Source organism: Sarcophilus harrisii, chromosome 2, assembly GCF_902635505.1.
Source record: "Sarcophilus harrisii chromosome 2, mSarHar1.11, whole genome shotgun sequence".
Classification (NCBI taxonomy): domain Eukaryota; kingdom Metazoa; phylum Chordata; class Mammalia; order Dasyuromorphia; family Dasyuridae; genus Sarcophilus; species Sarcophilus harrisii.
Genome location: NC_045427.1, coordinates 408,613,201 through 408,633,104, shown reverse-complemented (window position 1 = coordinate 408,633,104; position 19,904 = coordinate 408,613,201). Strand labels below are relative to the sequence as shown.

Below are 19,904 nucleotides of genomic sequence, written 5' to 3'. Positions count from 1 at the left end.
TTAACATCCAAAAAAAAAAAAAACCCTCCATCATAACATTTACGTTTGTAGTAAAGACTATGTGCTGTTCTTTTTTATGTGAAGATGATACTAATGACCTTTTTCCAGAAGGGCATGTAGGAATACTTAATGGAAAATGAAAAGTGATCTAGTACACTATAGAATTTAGAGCTAGAAAGAATCTAAAAGACTTTATCCAATCCCTTCATTTTACAGAGGAAAAAAAAATGAGATGTAAAGATTTTAGGTGACTTAACTTGTTCAGGATCCTAAAGGTAATAAGTAACAGTTAGCATCTGAGCATAGGTTCTCTGACACCAAAGTCAGTGCCAATCCTTTACTCCTTTACCCAGTGCTATTATTTGGTGTTCCCCAAAATTAAAGGCCCATTGGATAAAAATTTCCCTTAAATCTGAAGTATTTTTCACATTTCCCCCATATTACCCCTCAAAAGAAAAAATATAGATAAAGGGATCTATTAACTCAAATACCAAAATGATCCTTTTTTTTTTTTTTTTTTTTTTTTTTTTTTTTTTTTTTTTTTTTTTTTGGAGAAGGGAAAAGAAAGAAATGTTGCATCTGAGCTAATCAAAGATCTAACACAGGCTTGGTTTATCAATCCTCTGTCCCTTAATTTTCTCATTTTTAAAAGATACTTCTTATAGATTACAAGTGTCAAGAAAGGTAAGTAAATATTTGCAAATCAGGAAAGGAGGTGTTATTGTAAACAGAAAAATAGCTTCTTAAACTCTGATTCATACCCCATATGTGGTCACAAAATTATGATTTATTATAAGTAAATTTTGATTTGCATACCTGTTTTATATACCTACAAACCTAGAATCACACATAAATTTCTCGGGCAAAAATGAGTCATGGGCAGAAAAAATTTCAGTTCTGATCTAGTCTATAGCTTTTAGGTAGGACCATACCTATCGGATTCCAAACTATTGAAAATCTCTCTGGTTTTAGTTCAATATGTAACAAACTTCTCTAAATTCTTCATGTTGCTTCATTTCATAGATTAGTGATCACAGAATTGGAGCTGAAAGAGGCTTTTCAGGTATCATCTAGTCCAACTCCCTCATTTTACAGATGAAGAAATGGGAATCCCCAAAGAATTATAGGTCACATAGTTACTAAGCACTGAGCTTCAAACTCAAGAAGAGTCCTCTAGGTCCAAATCAAATGTGATCTTTTTACTTCACTGTACTAGCACTGTAATTTTTTTTCTGCCCTCAAAGCTAAAAAGAACTAAAGAATAATACCTACAAGATGATCCATGTCATTCCTCAAGCTTCCCTAAACTACCCCTAAAAAGGCTCCCACATCTCCAAATATAACACAAACCGTTTGGGGTGAACTTAAGTTGTTTGGAAAGCATAGTGAAGGATATTCTGTTAGATCTTATCTTAAAGTTCCAAAGGAAAATAAATTCTATGGTTCCCATTTTAGACAAGACATATAGAATTGAAACAGATTAACAGCATAATATGCAAAAACTTAAAAGAGCACCAAAACAAGTGAGCGAATGACTGACCAGATAGAGCATAAGCAATAATCTAAACAACTAAATAATAATAACCTAAATAATAAATAATAATCTAAATAATTAAATCCCAGTTCCAACAGGATAACTAAAGACCCAGGATCTGCTTCACAGGATCTGTGAATGGCTATCTGTAGAAGCATTTCAGTCTATGAAAAAAAATGCTACATCAAAGGATATGAACAATTTTCAGATGAAGAAATTAAAGCCATCTATAGTCATATGAAAAAAATGCTCTAAATCACTAGACATTTAGATTATTTAGATTAAATGCAAATTAAAACAACTCTGAGGTATCATCTCACAACTCTTAGATTGGCTAAAATGACAGGAAAAGATCATGACAAATGTTGGAAGGGATATGGGAAAACTGGGACACCAATACATGTGGTGGATTTGCGAAATGATCCAACTACTCTGGAGAGCAATTTGGAACTATGCCCAAGACTATAAAACTATGCATACCCTTTGATCCAGCAGTGCCAATACTGGGTCCGTATAGCAAAGAAATCATAAAGGTGGGAAAAGTAATCTCATGTACAAAAATGTCTGTAGCAGCTCTTTTTGTAGTGGCAAAAAATTGGAAAATTATCGAGAATTCCCAGGAAGCTAAAAACTTTGGTAACTAGCATGTTCCCCTCCTCCTAAGATTAATCAAGATGCATTTAAGCTTGAAATCATGAGAAAACAAAAGGTCCTGGCACAATTACTGGGGCATTGTGAACTTTACACAAGTTTGAGTTTTAGAAACTAATAACATGTTTCAGAGAGTTAGATCATAGAAAACAGAAACCAGGGCTGGTTACAGAACAATGCTTTTCATAATAACATATGGTTTTAAGATATATAAGCAACATAACAAAAAGCTCTGCTGAATTATTAGCATACCCATCTCCTTATTTTCAACCACCACCAGCCCATTTGTGTTGTATTGGTCACAAGAGAAAAATGACTAGATGCCTGTCAATTGGGAAATGGCCAAGTTATGGTATATGAAAGTAATGGAATATTATTGTTTTAAAAAGAATGATCAACAAGCTGATTTTAGAAAGACCTGGAAAGATTTACATGAACTGATACTGAGCAAAACAAGCAGAACCAAAAATATACTGTATACAGTATAGCAGCAAGATTAGGAGTTGATCAACTATGACAGACTTCGTTCTTCTCAGAGTTTTAATGATCAAAAGCAATCTCAATAAACTTTGGATGGAAAACACCATCCGAATCCAGAGAAAGTAGTCCATGTAAATCAATACATTCTGTTAACTTTTTTCTTTTTTCTGCTTTTTTTTCCTCATGTGTTTTTTTCTTTTGTTCTGATTTTTCTCTCCTAACATTATTCATCAGGAAATATGTTTAAAAAAGTTTTTACATGTTGTAATTGGGGGAAATTTTAAAAGAAAAAATGAAAAAGAATGCTACAGAAAGACTAAGAAACAGTACTGTTCCAGATTTTTTTTCCTTAATTTTTCAGCCCTGTTCCACAGCAACACACTTCTCTGATCATAGGTTTGGCAAACATGTTCTTCAACCCCTACCAAGGGGATGCTGAGCTGAGACCATTCTTAGAAAAAGCATTCCATTCCTTTCAAAGTTCACTGAGTGCAAAGAGCACTGCCAGAATTTGACCCTATGATTCATAAACTTACCCCATTTCTTCCTTTCCCAATTCCTATAATGATAAATCTAGACAACTGAAGTATAACTCACTCCAACCCCAAGTTCCTCTTTATTGATATCAGTCTCAACTTGACTCTTTACATGTCTCACTCTAGTGTCTTTTACTGTGCCTTCTGAAAATCCTTTTTCATATTAAACTTTCCTTTAGTTTAGACCTTTTGCTCATCTACTTCCAAGAACTTGGCATGTTGATGATAGTTCATCACTACTTGCACTCTTCAGAATTGGATATACTTTCTCCCATGCAACTGGACAAATTGATCCAACAAGAGAACTGGAATATTCCTTGCTCCCCAAAGCCACATCTCTTCTACCTCTAGCAACATCACTAAGGAATCTCTCCTTCGAGGTTTGCCATTCAAGTTTATTACCCAGTCAAGATGTTAGTAGTAAAAAACATTAAAATCTCCTTCTCCTCAAGGGATTTCAATGTTTGCTTCAGTTTTCCTCTTCACCTCAACTCTGCTGATGTCAAATTGATGCCTCCTTCTATTTAACTTTCCAATTCCAGAATCTTTTCAACTCTCATGATCACTTCTTTATTTCACCTAGGCTGCACATGTGAAAGGACATTCATCTGAATTCCCCATTACTCACAAGTATTCCACTTAATCAAAAAATTTGAAATTTCTTTTTCATTTCGTAACTTCCTCTCTTCCCATCTTTCTGTGCCCTCCTGAACCTATTCTTTATCCTCAATGGAACTTACCATTCCTCCATTCTTATTTTCTCAAGCTTATCAACCTTTCTCTGAGCTCATTTTTTACCTTTCTAATTTTACACTGCACTCTAATTTTGAATCCCTTGAACCCTGTCCTATTTCCAATCCCAGCATATAAGTATTTATCTCTTCAGCTCCTATTTACTTGAGATACAACAGAGCTTAAGGAAATCATACAACTGAGTCAAATGGTTCTTCTACACATTTATGTTTATCTAATTTTAAATGGACCCTGACCCTAACAAGAATAACTCTTATTCTTTCTTAAACAATTCTCTCCGCCACTATGCATTGAAGTCATTCAAACCTATAAATCTCTCCTAAAATCTCCCACATCACCCTCTCCTTCTCAGATGAGGACTCAGACTCATACTTTTCCAAGAAATAGAGACCTTTCTGAGGTTTTGTTTCTCCCTTTGTCTATATCTCAAAACCTCTAAATAACTATCATCCCTTCTTTCCATCCTCCTTTATGCCAGTCTCTAATAAAGATCCCATTCCTCCCTTATCCAGTTGACTGCCTCTCATCATTCCCATCCTCTCTTGCTAATAATTTTCAATCGCTCTTGATCTACATGTTCCTTCTCTGTTAGCTACAGATACACCCAAGTCTTCTCTTCCCCCCCGCCAAAAAAAATCCTCAAAAGACACTATAATCTGTTCATATATCTCTATGATTGGTCCATATGTCTCTCATTAAAACACGTAGAAAAAAAAGTTGCTTGTACTCATTGTTCCACTTAATCTTCCTTTCTTTTCAGATAGGCTTATCCAACTTTAACCTCTCTTCTGACCTTCGATCTCACATCTTCAATGTTCTATTGGACATTTCAATCTAATCATCTCATAGCTGGCAGCTTAAACCCAAAATGTTCCAAACAACTCATTATCTTTCTCCCAAACTCTTTTCTCTTAACTTTCTATTACTGTGCAAAGCACTACTACTACTCTCCCAGTCACCTGGGCTTGAAACTTAGATGCCACCTTAGATTCCATCACTCTCATTCATTTCCCTATAACCAATCTGGGGCCAAGTCTTGTTGATTCTACCTTTGCCAACATCTCTCATATTTGTCTCTCTTCTCTCCTCTGACACTGCCACCACCATAGTGCAGGTGCACATCATCTCATACTTGGAATATTGCAATAGCTTCTGACTTGCTTAAAGATTCTCTACACTCTGGTCTATCAATCACTAAACTGTCAAATTGATCATCCTAAAGAGAAGGTCAGACCATGTTATTCTTCTATTCAATAAATTCTAGTGACTCCCTCTCACCTCCAAGATTAAATATAAAATCCTATTTGCCATTAAAAGCTCTTCATAATCTAGCTCCTTCTCCTTTTCCAATCTTCTTACCCTTCTTTCACTTTTCCTTCCCACCCTCAAAATCCAATGACATTGGCCTCCTTCCTGTTCCTTACACAAGACAACCCTTTTTCCAATTCCATGTATATTCACAGACTGTCTCCAATGTCTAGAATAATTTTGCTCCTTATTTCTAACTCCTGACTTTAAATCTCAGCTAAGCTCCTTCCTTCTGCAAGTAGCCTTTCCTCTACTCACAGCCATTTTTATGTGAGTGTTTTTCCTCTGTGATTATCTTCAGTCTATCCTATCCTGTTAATATTTGGTTTTATATAGTTGTTTTCCTCAGACTGTGAGCAACTTGAGACTAGGGATCGTTTTTTACCTTTCTTTATATTCCCTAGAATTTAGCACAGGATCCACAATAGGCAATGGATAATCAATGTTTGCTGACACTCAGGATCTCAACTCTTTGCAATTTGGCTTCTAACCTAATCATTCAACTAATCACCTGTAAAGTTATGATTTTTAAAGTATCACATATGAAAGCTTTTTCTCAATCTTCATGCTTTTAAACCTCTCAGCAGCATATGACACTGCTGACCAGACTATCCTCTTGGATATTCTCCTCCTCTCTGCATTGGTTCTCCTATTACCTGTCTGATCAATCTTTCTTAGCATCCTTTGCTAGTTTATCTTCCTGCAAAGCTTTGTGTTAGGCCTTCTTCTAATCTCTTTTAATTTGATGATTCCAACCAGCTCCCATAGATTTATTATCCATACACAGATGACTCAAATCCATATGTTCAATCGCAGTCTCTACTGAGTTCTGAGCACATGTCCAAATCTGTAATGGGCAATTCAGACTAGATGTATCAGGGCACTCAAACTCAGCATATTTATAATTGAACTTTTAAATTATTTTTCTTCCAAAACTTGCTCACCCCGTCCTCTCAAGTTTTCCTCAATGAAAACAGCTGATGTACTATTACCTTTCTAATCACTCAAGTTTTTCAATTTTAACTGTTCCTGATTCGTCACTCTTAGCTCACCTCACATATCCAATCAGTATCAAGTCTTTTTTTCCCCTTACTTCTACCAATATCAGTACCTTTTTCTTTGTTACAACATAACCAACTTAGTTTAGACCCTGTCTCATAGGGTCTAATTGTTCTCTCTGCCTCATATCTCTCCCTTCTCTAATACATCTTCCACATTGTTTTCAAATCAATTGTCCTAAAATGCAGGTCCATATTACTCTCCTACTTAATAAACTTCAATGGATCCCCATTGTCTTTAGGATTAAATATAAGTTCATGTGTTTAGATTTTAAAGTCCTTAACAATGTGGCCCTAACCTGCTTGCCAAACTTATCTATTAATCTCTTTCCCCCACACTTGTTAATTCGATCAAAATAGCATTCTTGCTATTCCTCACGCAGGACACTTCATTTCCTTGCTAGATACCTTGTACCAACTGTCCCCTTACCTAAAACATTTTCATTTCACCTCTACCTCTTGGAATCCCTTATTTTTCTTTATAATTCTGCTCTAATAGTACTTTTTACATGAACCCTTTCCTGATTCACCCAACTGCTAATGTATTATCTTTGAATTCTATAACTTATATTCACTTTGTATATACATGCTGTCTGTCTAGGTGAAAAAATACTGTTTCATCACCTAACCTAATTCCTGACACATAGATATTTTCTTTGGTATTAGGGACATGGAGACAATGTCACTAGGAATATTAGAGAAAAAACTTATTTCTTATAATTCCAAGTCACCAACCATTAAAATAATTTGACTGTAGTTTCTGATAAAGATGTTTAAGGAATAGAATTCCAAAAATACATATCAAAGAAAGTATCACTTTCAAAATACTAAAATAGATTTCATTCAATAATTCATTTAAGTTAATAATAATAGCTAGCATTTCAAATGGAAGTTACTAGCATATTAGGCATAAAACCTTTTGCATTGAAAGGTTTTAAAAACAGAGCCTTACTAGACCTCAAGATGATTTTAGCTCAAAATTTTATTTATCAAAAACAAGCAAGAACTGCTTCTGAATGGGATAATTAGATGAGGGAGATAAGAATACATATTTTCAAGTAGAAAGAATATGAAATGTATCTTAAAACAAAGCAAGATCATTTTTAGGTCTCAATAAATCTCAAACTGCATTAGCATTTCCTCAAGGATATATTACCTATACATTTTGCCTACATCTTAAGGTAAAAACATGATATCCTGGCATTTTCTAGTATGTGATTCTAAATGTTAGATGTGGGAAAAAATCTACAAGAAAAAAGCATAAAATATTCTCAACTTAGTTTTAATGGCTATAGGTTTGCTTCTGAATTATACACATTACAGATACCCAAAAGCAATACTTGTGCATACTTACAAGAGATAGCAGCAAACAGCACAGGTTATCAGCATGGTGATGATAACACTAAAAGAGAAAAAAAGATTAAGTCAGTCACATGATAGACAGCAGCTAAACTGAAGTGTGACACTTCTATTGCGTTGGTTTTGGCTATTTAAACTATCAGGAACTAAGTGGCAGGTCTATAAGTCAGAGTTTGTATAAATGCTTTAATACAATGCAGTATGCTACATGGATGATCAAAACAGGAGATACTTAAATATTTAAATATTAGTAGAAAAATATATAAGATGTCCTCAAAATCATAGTATAGTTTTAACCTATTCAAGTTTTAAGTTACTAAAACTTAAAATAGCACTAAAACTTTTGGTGCACTGTAGTAACCAGTGTTCATTTCTGATCCTTTACTGATCGGTGAATTTAAAAAGATTACGTCAAATTAGGTAAAAATCAAACAAAAAATGAAGTCAAATTAAATCCCTAAAGTGAGATAAACTAACTGAAAAATCAAAATATTTCCATTTGAATTTAAAAAAAAAAAAAAAAAAAAAAGGATTGTTACCAGTTAAGGGTAGAAATGTAGAAATGTAAAAAGCTAAAAATAAAAAAAAAATAAATAACCTGTACTCAGAGTCATAACTTCTTGCCTATGTTTCATCCTCCTTTATTTAGTTACACTTATATCATCAAATATACTATCTAAAACTAAATTAATTTTCTGTATCATTCTTTTGCTATATCCCCCTTTCCATTTCAAAGTACTACAGAATCACAGATTTAGGATTAGAAGAAACCTTAAAAAAAAAAAAAAATTTAGTCCACCCCCATCCCTTCATTTTTATAGACAATGAAAGTAAGAACCACAGAAGTGACTTGTCCACAATCACACAAACAGTAATCAGGAAAGCCAGGATTTGTATACATGTCCTCTGACCCCAGAGCCAATGACTCTTCCATTGTTATATGTCACTAGTATTTTCAATCATTTTTGATTGTCTTTTTTCTTTGTTTCTGAAATTTAGGAACCAAATTCTGTTGCTTGTTCCCATAAAAGGCCTTTCTGTCCCAGTGCTACCACACTACAATTCAGTCATGCCCTATGACCTCAGACATAAACCTAGTGGGCAGTAAGGAGTGGAGAGAGTGCTGGAGCTGGAGTTAGGAGAACCCAAGTTAAAATCTTGCTAGACACTCATTAGCTGTGTGACCCTGGGCAAGATACTATAGTTCAGTAGCCTCCTTATCTGCAGAAGGATAATAATAGTACCTATCTCCCAGGATTGTGATAGATCAGATGAGATAATAAGGTCTTAGTTATTAAGATTATTATTATTACTACCTTAAGCCTCCCTAACTAGTAAACTTTCAATTCCTTCAAGGTCTCATATACTGCCACTAATAACCATTTCTTTTAACAATTCTTTAACCAATAACTTTTACTGAGTTCACATACTGGTCATTTCCCAATACAACTCTTTTCCTTGAAACACAGAAAAACCGTAAAGAGAAACTGGGGCAGATAGGTGGCAAGGTGAATAGAACACTGGCCCTAGAATCAGGAGGACCGAGTTCAATCTGTCACTTACTAGCTATGTGACAGGGAGGGAGGAAGGAAAGGAGGGAGGAAGGAAGGGAGGGAGGAAGGAAGGGAGGGAGGGAGGAAGGAAGGAAGGAAGGAAGGAAGGAAGGAAGGAAGGAAAAGGTGGGGGGAAGAGAGAGAGAGATAAAGGCAGAGACACCACCTCAGGCATGGCAGAAAGCATAAATCACATTTCACACCTATACCCCCTCACTTCCCAGTTCTCTATTAAGAGATTTGTTTTATCACTCTCATTTTTTCGCCAGAAGATAGCTGCAGGATGATTTCCGAGAGGCCTGGTAAGACTTACCCGAACTGATGCTGAGTGAAGTGAGTAGAACGAAAAGAACATTGTACACAGCAAAAACAAGATTATATGAAGATCAACTGTGATGAACTTCTCAACAATGATGTGATTCAGGGAAATTTCAAAAGAGAAGGAGAGAGCCATCTATATCCAGAAAGAGGACTGTGGGAACTGAATGTGGATCACAATATAGTATTTACACCTTTGTTATTGTTTTCTTTTTTTTTTTTTTTTTTGAGTTTTTTCCCCCTTTTGGTCTGATTTTTCTTGTGCAGCATGATGAATATGAAAATATGTTCAAAAGAACTGCTTTTGTCTAACCTATATCAGATTGCTTGCTGTCTTTGGGAGGGGAAGGAGAAAGGGAGAAAAATTTGGAACATAAGGTTTTACAAAGGTGAATTCTGAAAACTATTTTCCCACATATTTGGAAAATTAAAATTAAAAACTGTTTAAAAAATAAGATAGCTACCTTTTGTTATTATTTTCATTTATATTTTTAATGTACTGTAATGTGTTTATTATTCTCTTGGTTCTAACTCATATTACTTTGAATCAATAAAAGTCTCCATATTTCTGTGAATTTTTAATTTTTTTTTTTCTTATAGTTCAAGGAATTATAAAACCTGGAATCAAATCCTACCTATAATGCTTACTATGCGTTGACCTTGGATAAGTCATTTAATCACTCTGGAGCTTCAGTTGGCTCACTGTAAATTGAGAAGGTTAGAAGAGCTTCTAAAGTCCTTTTCCCATTCAAGATCTATGACTAATTTTAGATGCCATAAATTTTCCAGTCATTCCTCACTTAAGGAGCAGCTACTTTTTCCTTGTTTTTTGCTATCCTTAAAAAGTGCTACCCTCCAATATTTTCATATATATGAGACCTTTCTATTTTGGACTTTTTGGGGGTATATAAAGCCTAATCATATGATCAATGAATTAAAGGGTATGGATGAACAATTCAGTAACTTTTGTCACATAATTCCAAATTACACAACCTTAGAATAAATGCATTTATGACAACATCAACAAATGATACATTAATCTTCAGCACTATTTCTATTTTTAAAGAAAATCATCTTTTCCAATTTGGAGGTATGTAGTGAAATCTCAGAGTTGTTTTCAACTGTATTTCTCTTCTTTGTACCCCAGTGCTTAGCATAATGCCTAATACATAGCAAGCACTTAATAAATGCTTGTTAACTTGCCTCAGTTGATAATGTCTACTGAAAACTATTTATTCATTTCCTTTGATCACTTCTCTACTGGGAAGATTAATCTTTCTAAAACTTCTTTCATTTTGTAAATTTTCTGCCTGGAAATCTTTAGGTGCCTTTTCACTGGCCATAATATAAAATATAAATCCCTTAGCCTAGGATATACATCTATCGTCTGGTCCTAGTCTACTTAATCTCTCACTATTCTTCCAAAACAACTTTCCCCAGCCTCATTATCCCACATATTCCCATTCATTCTTAACTACAAATCTTTCTTCATGCTTTCACCCCACATTATGCCCTTTCATCAATCCTCCATCTATTTAAATCTCACCATCTTTCAGAGTGTAGTTCAAATCCCATCTTTTCCAAAATATCATTTCAGACTGTTCTGTTATACAATTCCAATAAAAATTCTCAGCATGAACTCACTTTGATACTTCATCCTCTTTCTCCATCTGTTACTTCACTGTTTTTTGTATGCGTTTATGTGTTTGTAGGCTTCTGTCATCTCCCCAACTAACCTCATTTACATAAATAGTCTCTTAATAAGGCTTACAAAGTACCTCCCCACTATTCTATGAGATATAAGCATTAACAATTCCTGATTAATAGATGTGAAGAAAGTGAAATTTAGAGAAATGATAGACCCCAAAATGGACAGGTGTTAGATGTGGAATTACAAGATTGGAATCTAATCTCCTGGCTATATATATATATGTTGACCCCCTTATTCTTGGAGGGCAAGCATCCCAAATTTTTATCTTTTGCAACCTCTTCTTTAACTAATAGTGCAAGTATTTGTTGAATGAATGAAAATAAGTTAAGTGTGAGAAGTACATACTATCTAAAGACTCTGAGATTTTTCACAATGATTAGACAGAGAATGAATAGACAATTTATAAAACTTTGGAGGGAGAGGTAAGTTCCACCTCTAGTCTTCTCAATTACATCCTTAAAGGCTGGTGCTATGCTATATTCATTTTTCTATCTCCTCCCTTCATGCAGTGGTAGAATGGTATAAAGCAAAGAATCCCTGACTTCTGAAAAAGCATTTTCTTTCTCCCTTTTCACACATGGCATGAGTTCCTGCTCCCAGAATCCAGATGAGTAATATAGTTCAGCTACAACCTGATTTAAACAAGCTTTTGTTGGTTAGAATGAGACCTTAACAACTTACATTTATAACATTATTTCAATAAAAATTAAAGTTTTAAACAAAAGACTTTTCCATGAATTTTTTCATTTTTTCCCCCCAATACAACACTTTTCTGAGGTTGAGATATAAATTCAAATTTAGTTTTTAAAAAAAAGGCAGTTTATGCTACAAAAGGATTGCCTAGTTTATTCATAGGGTTCCTTTAAACTGGTGAGTTCCTTAGTCTTTCATTAAGTCGATTAATAAATTTGGTTTGCACAAATTTTTAAGGGACATATAGATAAAACAAAGCATTCTTACATTAATAGTCTCATTATAGCTGGGGAAACTTAAACTTAAAAATTAGCCTATTCCTTAAAGTATATTCTTTTGCCTCAACTATTATATAAAGAGTATAAAGATAAACATAAAGGATTAAACTTGAATCTGGAGAATATACCACTAAACAACTGGTCAAATAACTTCATGCCGTTATAGCTGGAAAACTAGGAGGCCAATTTTTTTGGTTCTTGGTAATCTATTACGTAGTCAGTAGCTTCAGGTTATAAGACTCAAAATATTGGGAGCTTGCTTAATCAAACATGTACTAAGCACCAACGATGTGCAAGACACAGTACATAAGGACTAAGAAGACAAATAACCATTGCTGGTTTCATCAAGATCATAAGGGTGGGCTATTGGAAGAAGAACAGCTGTACAAAATGGAAAATGTGGGCAATGGTGTCAAACTCAAAGAAAAACAGAGGTCACAAAATCATACATAAAGATCTCTAAAGAACACATATTGATTCAGAAAACTACATATTACTATTACCTAATATTAACATAATAATATGTGTAAATATACAAAATAAAAACAGTTCTTGCACTTAGGGGTTGGGAGAGTGAAGAATGATTCATTTTATTGTATTTTTATTTATTTTTTAAAATGTTTTCCAATTACTTTTTTTTTTTTTTTTTTGCTAAGGCAACTCGAGATAAGTGGCTTGCCCAGGGTCACACAACTAGGAAGTGTTAAGAGTCTGAGACCACATTTGAACTCAGGTCCTCCTGACTTCAGGGCTGGTGTTCTATCCACTTACCTATCCAGCTGCCCCTTCCAATTACACTTTAATTTAGTTCTGGCTGAACTCCATAATGCTGTTGTCCTCATTTGGTGTGTATGTTTTCTGACTTAGGGAAATACGGAGATAGCAATTCATCAATCATCAAAAATGTAGAAATTAAGAAAGATGAATCTAAATTTTAGAAAATGTTGTAGGAAAAAACACTAGAATTCTTGTATCCTCACCCAACCCTAATATTACAAACTCCAAATATATCTATGTAATCACAAAAGAAATTTCATATTTTAAAATATGATCCAATCATTTACTTTGAAAAATTTAGTATATGTATTTTAAAAATTCATAAATCTTTATCCCAAGTAGTAAGAGCTGTTGAAAGAGAAGCTTTTGACAAGGTAAATATTTCAGAATTTTAATTCATAGTAAACTTAATACAATCCAATGAACATTTAATAAGCATCAGCTTATTAATATATAATTAATTAATGTGCAAAACACAGGCAAAAAGACAAAATGAACATTTCCTATGCTCAAGAACTGGGACAGGGGGAGGAGGGGAGAAGAATGTAATAGAATAATTCATTTAACAAATGTTTATTTAGTACCTAATAACTTTCACAATAACCTTGGAACAAATGAATATTTTCAAGTAATCAAATACTAAGAGACACTTCAAACAAATGATGACTTATAGTCTTAAGTTACAAATCACATGAATCTGAGCTTACCAGAAGTAGCAAAAGCAATGAGCATATTAGTGTGTATAACAGAAAGAAATATGCACCGAGAGTGTGAAGGCACTGGGAATCAACCTAGGGATGCAATCAATTTCCTAAAATGTGCAATTCTTCAGTGATAAGGTTTTTTTTTTGTCTAGGTTTCAGTTTACTTATCTATGAAAAGGAAAAGTGGGACCTAGGTCTATCAATCAGCAAGCATCTATTAAGTGCCTACTAATGTCAGGGACAGAGCTAAGTTCCAGGAATACAAAGTCACTTACATACACATGATAAAAGTTTCAATCATGGCAGAATGGATAGGGAATGAGTTTAGAATAAGGAAAACCTGAGTTCCAATTCAGCCTCTGACATTTACTAGCTACATACCCTGGAAAAGTCTGTTTGCCCGAGTTCCCTTTTATGTAAGATGAAGGCAATAATAAAATATCTACCCCAAGGTTGTTGTAAGTATCAAATAAGATAACAGAAAAGTGCTCAATACAGCACCTGGAACATGGTAGGTACTAGATAAATATTAGTTATGAAGATGATAATTATTCAAAATATATACACAGGGAGATTTGGGAGGAAGGGCAGAAGTAGATGGGTCAATCAATTGAGACAGAATAGAAAGCTTCTTCTAGCTCTAAAACTATAAAGGGCCATGTAACGAAAAAGGAAGTATCACCCTTCAATAGCTAAAGGACTTCAAAAGAATGTCTAAAACCTCTATTTACCCTCAATATCATGCAGCCTGAAAGGCATCATGAGGCAGTGAATACAAGACTGGCCTTAGATTCCCTAAACCCAAATTCCAAACGTGGACACTTATTGGCAAACGACTTAACCTCTTTTGAGCTTGGGTTTCCTCGTTTGCAAAGCAAAGAAGTAGGACTCCACTCTAAATCCCGCGAACAAATTATGACCACTCAGCACAGGGAAGGACCTCTGATATCCTGGGAAGACCAGCTAGGCGATCAGCCAAGAGTTCCTTCCAGTAACCTGACACTAGACAAGTCACACATTAAGGCATCCGCAGGGGTAGAAACCAGACTGCGTTATGGATTTCTTGCGATTTTTTAAAAGCCCCACTCCCGGGTTCACGCCTAACAGGCCGTGTTTGGGTGGCGTAGGGTCTAACTTCTCCTTTTTTCCCATTTCGGGCAGTCTCCCCAGCACACCCAGAGGAAGAAGAGCGCGAGCCCGACCCCGCGGCCTGGTAGCACTGGCAGGCGGGGGAGAAGGTGAATCCGGGAAGGCTCCCGAGACTACCGCGCCCCCAGCCCTTCTACTTCATCTCCGCTACACTTAGCGACCACCGCCGGCTCCCGCACACCTGCAGTCCCCAGGCCCGGCCTAGGATATGCGAGGCGCTCCGGAGCTTCCCAGCCCCGGAGTAAGTGCCCGGCACACAGTGGCTACTTGACGTCTATGTATCCACTTAAGTAAGGTTTGACTGACATAGGCCCCAAGCAAAAGGCCAGGGCCTAAGCCGGCACCCCTCCCCCTCCCCCTCCCCCACCCCCCGAACACTTACCCTCGATTGGGACCTTTGGGGATAAAGCAGGGTACGAAAAAACCGACGACCCCCCAGAACACACTCATCACAATAATGGGCACCATAAGACCCGGGTACGCCATGGCTGTGACGGTCCTTCCTCGCCCGGTTCCCCTCAGCAGAATCGCTCAGGGCCCAACCAGGAAGTGTCAACAAACCACCCCGTGACTGGGAGGAGGCCCCGCCCCGCCCCTCGATGCGCACGCACACGCCGGCCAATTCCCACCCCTTTCACACGACGCGGGCGGGGCTCGGCGTCGGCTTCGTAGAATCATAGAGTCTGAGTTTTGCCCCCAGGTGGTGAGCCTCGGAAACTGCAACCTTGCGCCCGTATTAATTATGAAGGGCACGAATGTATGTGTAAATTTATATTTATATCTGTGTATGTGTGTTATGCATTTTCTTTTACGAATAATATTATATGAATAGGCAGTTCTCAGAAGAAATCAAAGTTGTCAATGATATAAATCACTAGTGATTAGTGAAATGCAAATTAAAACAACTCAGAAGTACCACCCCAAACCTATCAGATTGACTAATATGACAGAAAAGTAAAATGACAAATGGGGAGGGGATGTAGAAAACACTGAAATATTAAGGCATTGTCGATGGAGTTGGGAACTGATACAACTATTATTCTAGAGAACAATTTGGAACTATGTCCTAAAGACTATAAAACTGCATTTTGACCTAGTAATACCGCTACTAGGTCTGTATTCCAAAGAAATCAAGGAAAAATGAAAAGGATCCATGTTGTCATCTTCAGGTGGTTATTAGTGTTTTAAACATGCTAGAGTTGATGTAATAATCTCCTGTGTATTCAGCAAGCCAGAGTCAGCCTACACGACAAAGAAAATTGTATTTTCTCCCAATTGCATATTCATTTAAGGACCACTATCTGCTGCTATTGAACCTCCTACATCCATATGTACAAATATGTTTCTAATAGCTGTTTTTGTGGTAGCAAAGAGTTGGAAATTGAGGAGATGCTCACAATTGGGGAAAAAACTGAAGAAATTGTGGTATTATGACTGTGATGGAATACTTTTGTGCTATTTAAAAAAAAAAAAAGATTGTTTCAGAAAAATCTGGAAAGATTTATATGAAGTGATGCAAAGTTAAATAAGCAGAACCAGGAATTCATTGTACATAGTAATAGCAATACTGTAATGATGATCAACTGTGATGAACTACTCTGACCAAGACAGTGATCCAAGGTAATTATAAAAAACCCATGATGAATTTGTTTACCTCCAGAGACAAGTGATGAACTCTGAAGACAGATTGAAGTATAATTTGGAGGGAATTTTTATTTTAATACTATTTCATTTCTCCAAATACATGCAGTTTTCAACATTTGTTTTTGTAAAACCTCATATTCCAAAATTTTTCCCAAAGATAGCAAACAATCTGATATAGGTTAAACATGTACAATTCTTCTAAACACATTTCTGAATTTGTCATGCTGTGCAAAAAAAAAAAAAAAAAAAAAAAATCAGATCAAAAGGGAGGGGGAAAAAAGCAAGCAAACAACCAACCAAAAGGTTTATGCTTTGATCTGCATTGTCTCCACAGTTCTCTGGAAACTATCATATCAAAGTTCTCTGGCACTTTCTATCATAAGTCTATTGGAACTGTCTTGAATCACTACATTGTACAAAAGAGTCAAGTTCATTACAACTGATCATTACATAATATTGCTGTTTCTGTGATGAATGTTTTCTAGATTCTGCTCCCTTCAACTTAGCATCAGTTCATATAAGTCTATCCAGGCTTTTCTGAAATCAACCTGCTCATCATTTTCTATAAAACAATAATATTTCATTATATTCATATTCCATAATTTATTCGTAATTCCCCAACTGATGGATATCTACAAAATTTCCAGTTCCTTGCCACTTCAAAAAGGATGCCACAAATATTTTTGCACATGTAGATCCTTTTCTCTCTTTTATGATCTCTTTGGAATACAGACCCTAGTAGAGACATTGCTGGATCAAAGGATAGAAGCATAATTTTTTAAAATTTTATTTTGCTTTCTTGTGTACTTTTGCAACACAGCTAATATGGAAATATATTTTGTTTGACTTAATATGGATAATCAATATTGCTTGCCTTCTTAAAAGGTGAGGAAGGACAGGAAGGATGGAAAGAATGAATGTTAAAACTTTCTTACATGTAATTGGGAAATAATTAATGAAATGAATAAAAATACATTTTTTAAAAGATAAGCACATTAGAAAAATTTCTATAGTTTTTTTAAAGATGCCATTAAATTTGACTAACAAAATTAGATACCCAGTCAGTGTTTATAACTTCCATGCTTACCTACATATTTTTCCTTTGAAATCACTCATCTGCTCTTGTGTTTTCCTTTAATAAATTCTCATGAAGAAGGGCAGCTTGCTTTAACAGCTCATTCAAAAAGCATTTATTAAGATGCCTGCTATATGCCAGGCCTCATATTAAGCACCAAGAATACAAATACAAAAACCTTCAAGCACTTTACATTTGGGGAAGAAAGAAGATACAAAATGTGCATGGAGGAAGAAGTACACACAATTATTTGGTAGGAGGAATAATGAGAAGGGAATCAGTAAAGGACATCAGAAGGTAGTTTTTGAGCTGAGCATTGAATGGATCTAGCTTGGAGAAAGTAAGATAGGATATGTATCAAGTATGAGCACCACCAAATAGACCAGTCTGGCTATACTGGAGTGTATGGGGTGTAGTGGAGTAATATATAACAAGATTGAAAAGGCAGGTTTGGGAACATGTTGTAAAAGGCTTTAAAAGTTAAAACAGACGAGAGATGCAGCCAAAACAATACTTAGAGAAAATTTTATATCTTTAAGTAAATATGTCAATAACAGAGAAAGAGCAGATCAACAAATTGGTTGTGTGACTGAAAAAACTAAAAACTAAAAAAAAAAAAAAATTCCCAATTAAACAAAATGGAAATCTCAAAAAATCAAAGAAGAGATTAATAAGATTGAAAGTAAAAACAAACAAACAAACAAAAAACATTCAAACTAATAAAAGTTAAACACTAGAACTTATCAGCAATAAGTAGCCACCATTGTTTTATTGAGTTGGGAAGTAATCTTTGAAGATCTGTTGAAATAGGAAATGAATATAAGAAGATAGGAAATGAATGTTGGGAAGGAAGGCAGAAGCAATAAAACTTGGCAAATGATTAGATTTGGAAGTAACATGAGAGTAAAGAGGAGAAGATAACTCCTACATTATCAAACTAAGTAAGGATAGTAATAGAAATAGGGATGTTAGGGCAACTAGGTTGGTGGGGAATCAATTCCCCTTTTTGACATTTTAAATTTGAGATGCCATTGGGACATCCTGCAAATGGGTGATTCAGACTCAGGAAATGTAGATTTGGGATTCATCTGTACAGAGACAATAGTTGATTCCATAGGAGCTCCCCAAGAGAAAATGTAGAGAGAAATGAGGGCCCAGAACAGAGCTCTAGGATACACACATGAATCTGGAGATGGGAAAAGAATGATGAATCTGTAAAGGATACCCAGAAAGATTTGTCAGACAGACAGGAAGAAAATCAGAGAAAGACAGCAGGGTCATGGAAACCCAGGGAGAAAATGTTTAGAAAGAAGAAATGGCAAATATTCTACAGAATAAGTCAAGAAAGATGAGAACTGAGAGAAAAAAAAAAAGTTTGGATTTAGCAAAGTGGGGGATCATTTGTGACCATGCAGAGAGATATAGGCTTTTACTTTGTGGGAATTGTAGAGTGAATGAAAAAAATAAAAATTGGTAACACCAAGAACAAGGACAGCTAGGTGTTACAGTAGCTAACATTGGTGATAACAGCAGCCTCAAATCCAATCTCAGATACTTACTAGCTGTGTGACTAGGCAAGTCTCTTAATCCTGATTGCCTCAAAAACAAAAACAATGGCAAGGAGGAAATCTACCCCATCTTCTTAGGTTGGAGCAAAAGAGAGGATGAAATTGAGGTGATCTAAAATGATTAAGTGGGGATGAAAGGTCTTGAAACATGGCCTCAATCTTTTCAATGATATATTAGTTGAGGCTTTCCCTAAATAAGGAGGGGAGTTGTAGTGAGATAGGTGATTTGAGGAGAAAAGGATCAGGTGATTTGAGGAGAAAAGGAGCAGGCACTTTAGAGAATGCAAGAGAAAGTTAATCAGAGAAAATAAGAGGATTGGCATGCAGCAATGAGTACCCCATTAAGATTATATAATATAAATCTGTAATAAACCCCATCAGGCCAGTTTGGCGTTATCCTCCCATATTGTTCGGCAGCACTATTGAGTAGGAACGGAGAAAATGGCTGGTGAGTCATCACAAGGTTAGAGTACAGGAAGATATAACCATAGGACAAGGGAGTCAAGGATTAGAGGGCAGGGGGCAGTGTAAGGTTGGTCTAGTTAAGTATTAAGTAAAGATTTTGAGAGAAATGGAAGGAAAAGTGTACAGAACAAACTGATTGCCTGAGGGGTATTGTGATATCTAAGGAGATGACCTCTAAAAGGTCCTTTCTAACAACAAAAGTATTTATTTGCTTTAAATGGTAGCTCCCACATTAAGATTATGAAATCTGGTCACAAGAAGGAAGGAAATTCCGTAGCAATTACTACGTG

At 35.6% G+C, this 19,904-nt stretch overlaps 1 protein-coding gene across 1 annotated transcript in view; it reads right to left on the bottom strand.

Moving 5' to 3' along the window:
• ATP6V0E1 (ATPase H+ transporting V0 subunit e1) overlaps positions 1 to 15,449 on the bottom strand; it is a 45,111-nt gene extending 29,662 nt beyond the window's left edge. Inside the window, exons 1-2 of the mRNA XM_003756830.4 lie at positions 15,245 to 15,449; positions 7,675 to 7,722 (exon numbers count right to left, since the gene is read on the bottom strand). Coding sequence (XP_003756878.1) covers positions 7,675 to 7,722; positions 15,245 to 15,348 — 152 coding nt within the window. The 5' untranslated portion in view covers positions 15,349 to 15,449. The remainder of the gene's footprint in view (positions 1 to 7,674; positions 7,723 to 15,244) is intronic.
• Between the last annotated feature and the right edge of the window lie 4,455 nt (positions 15,450 to 19,904).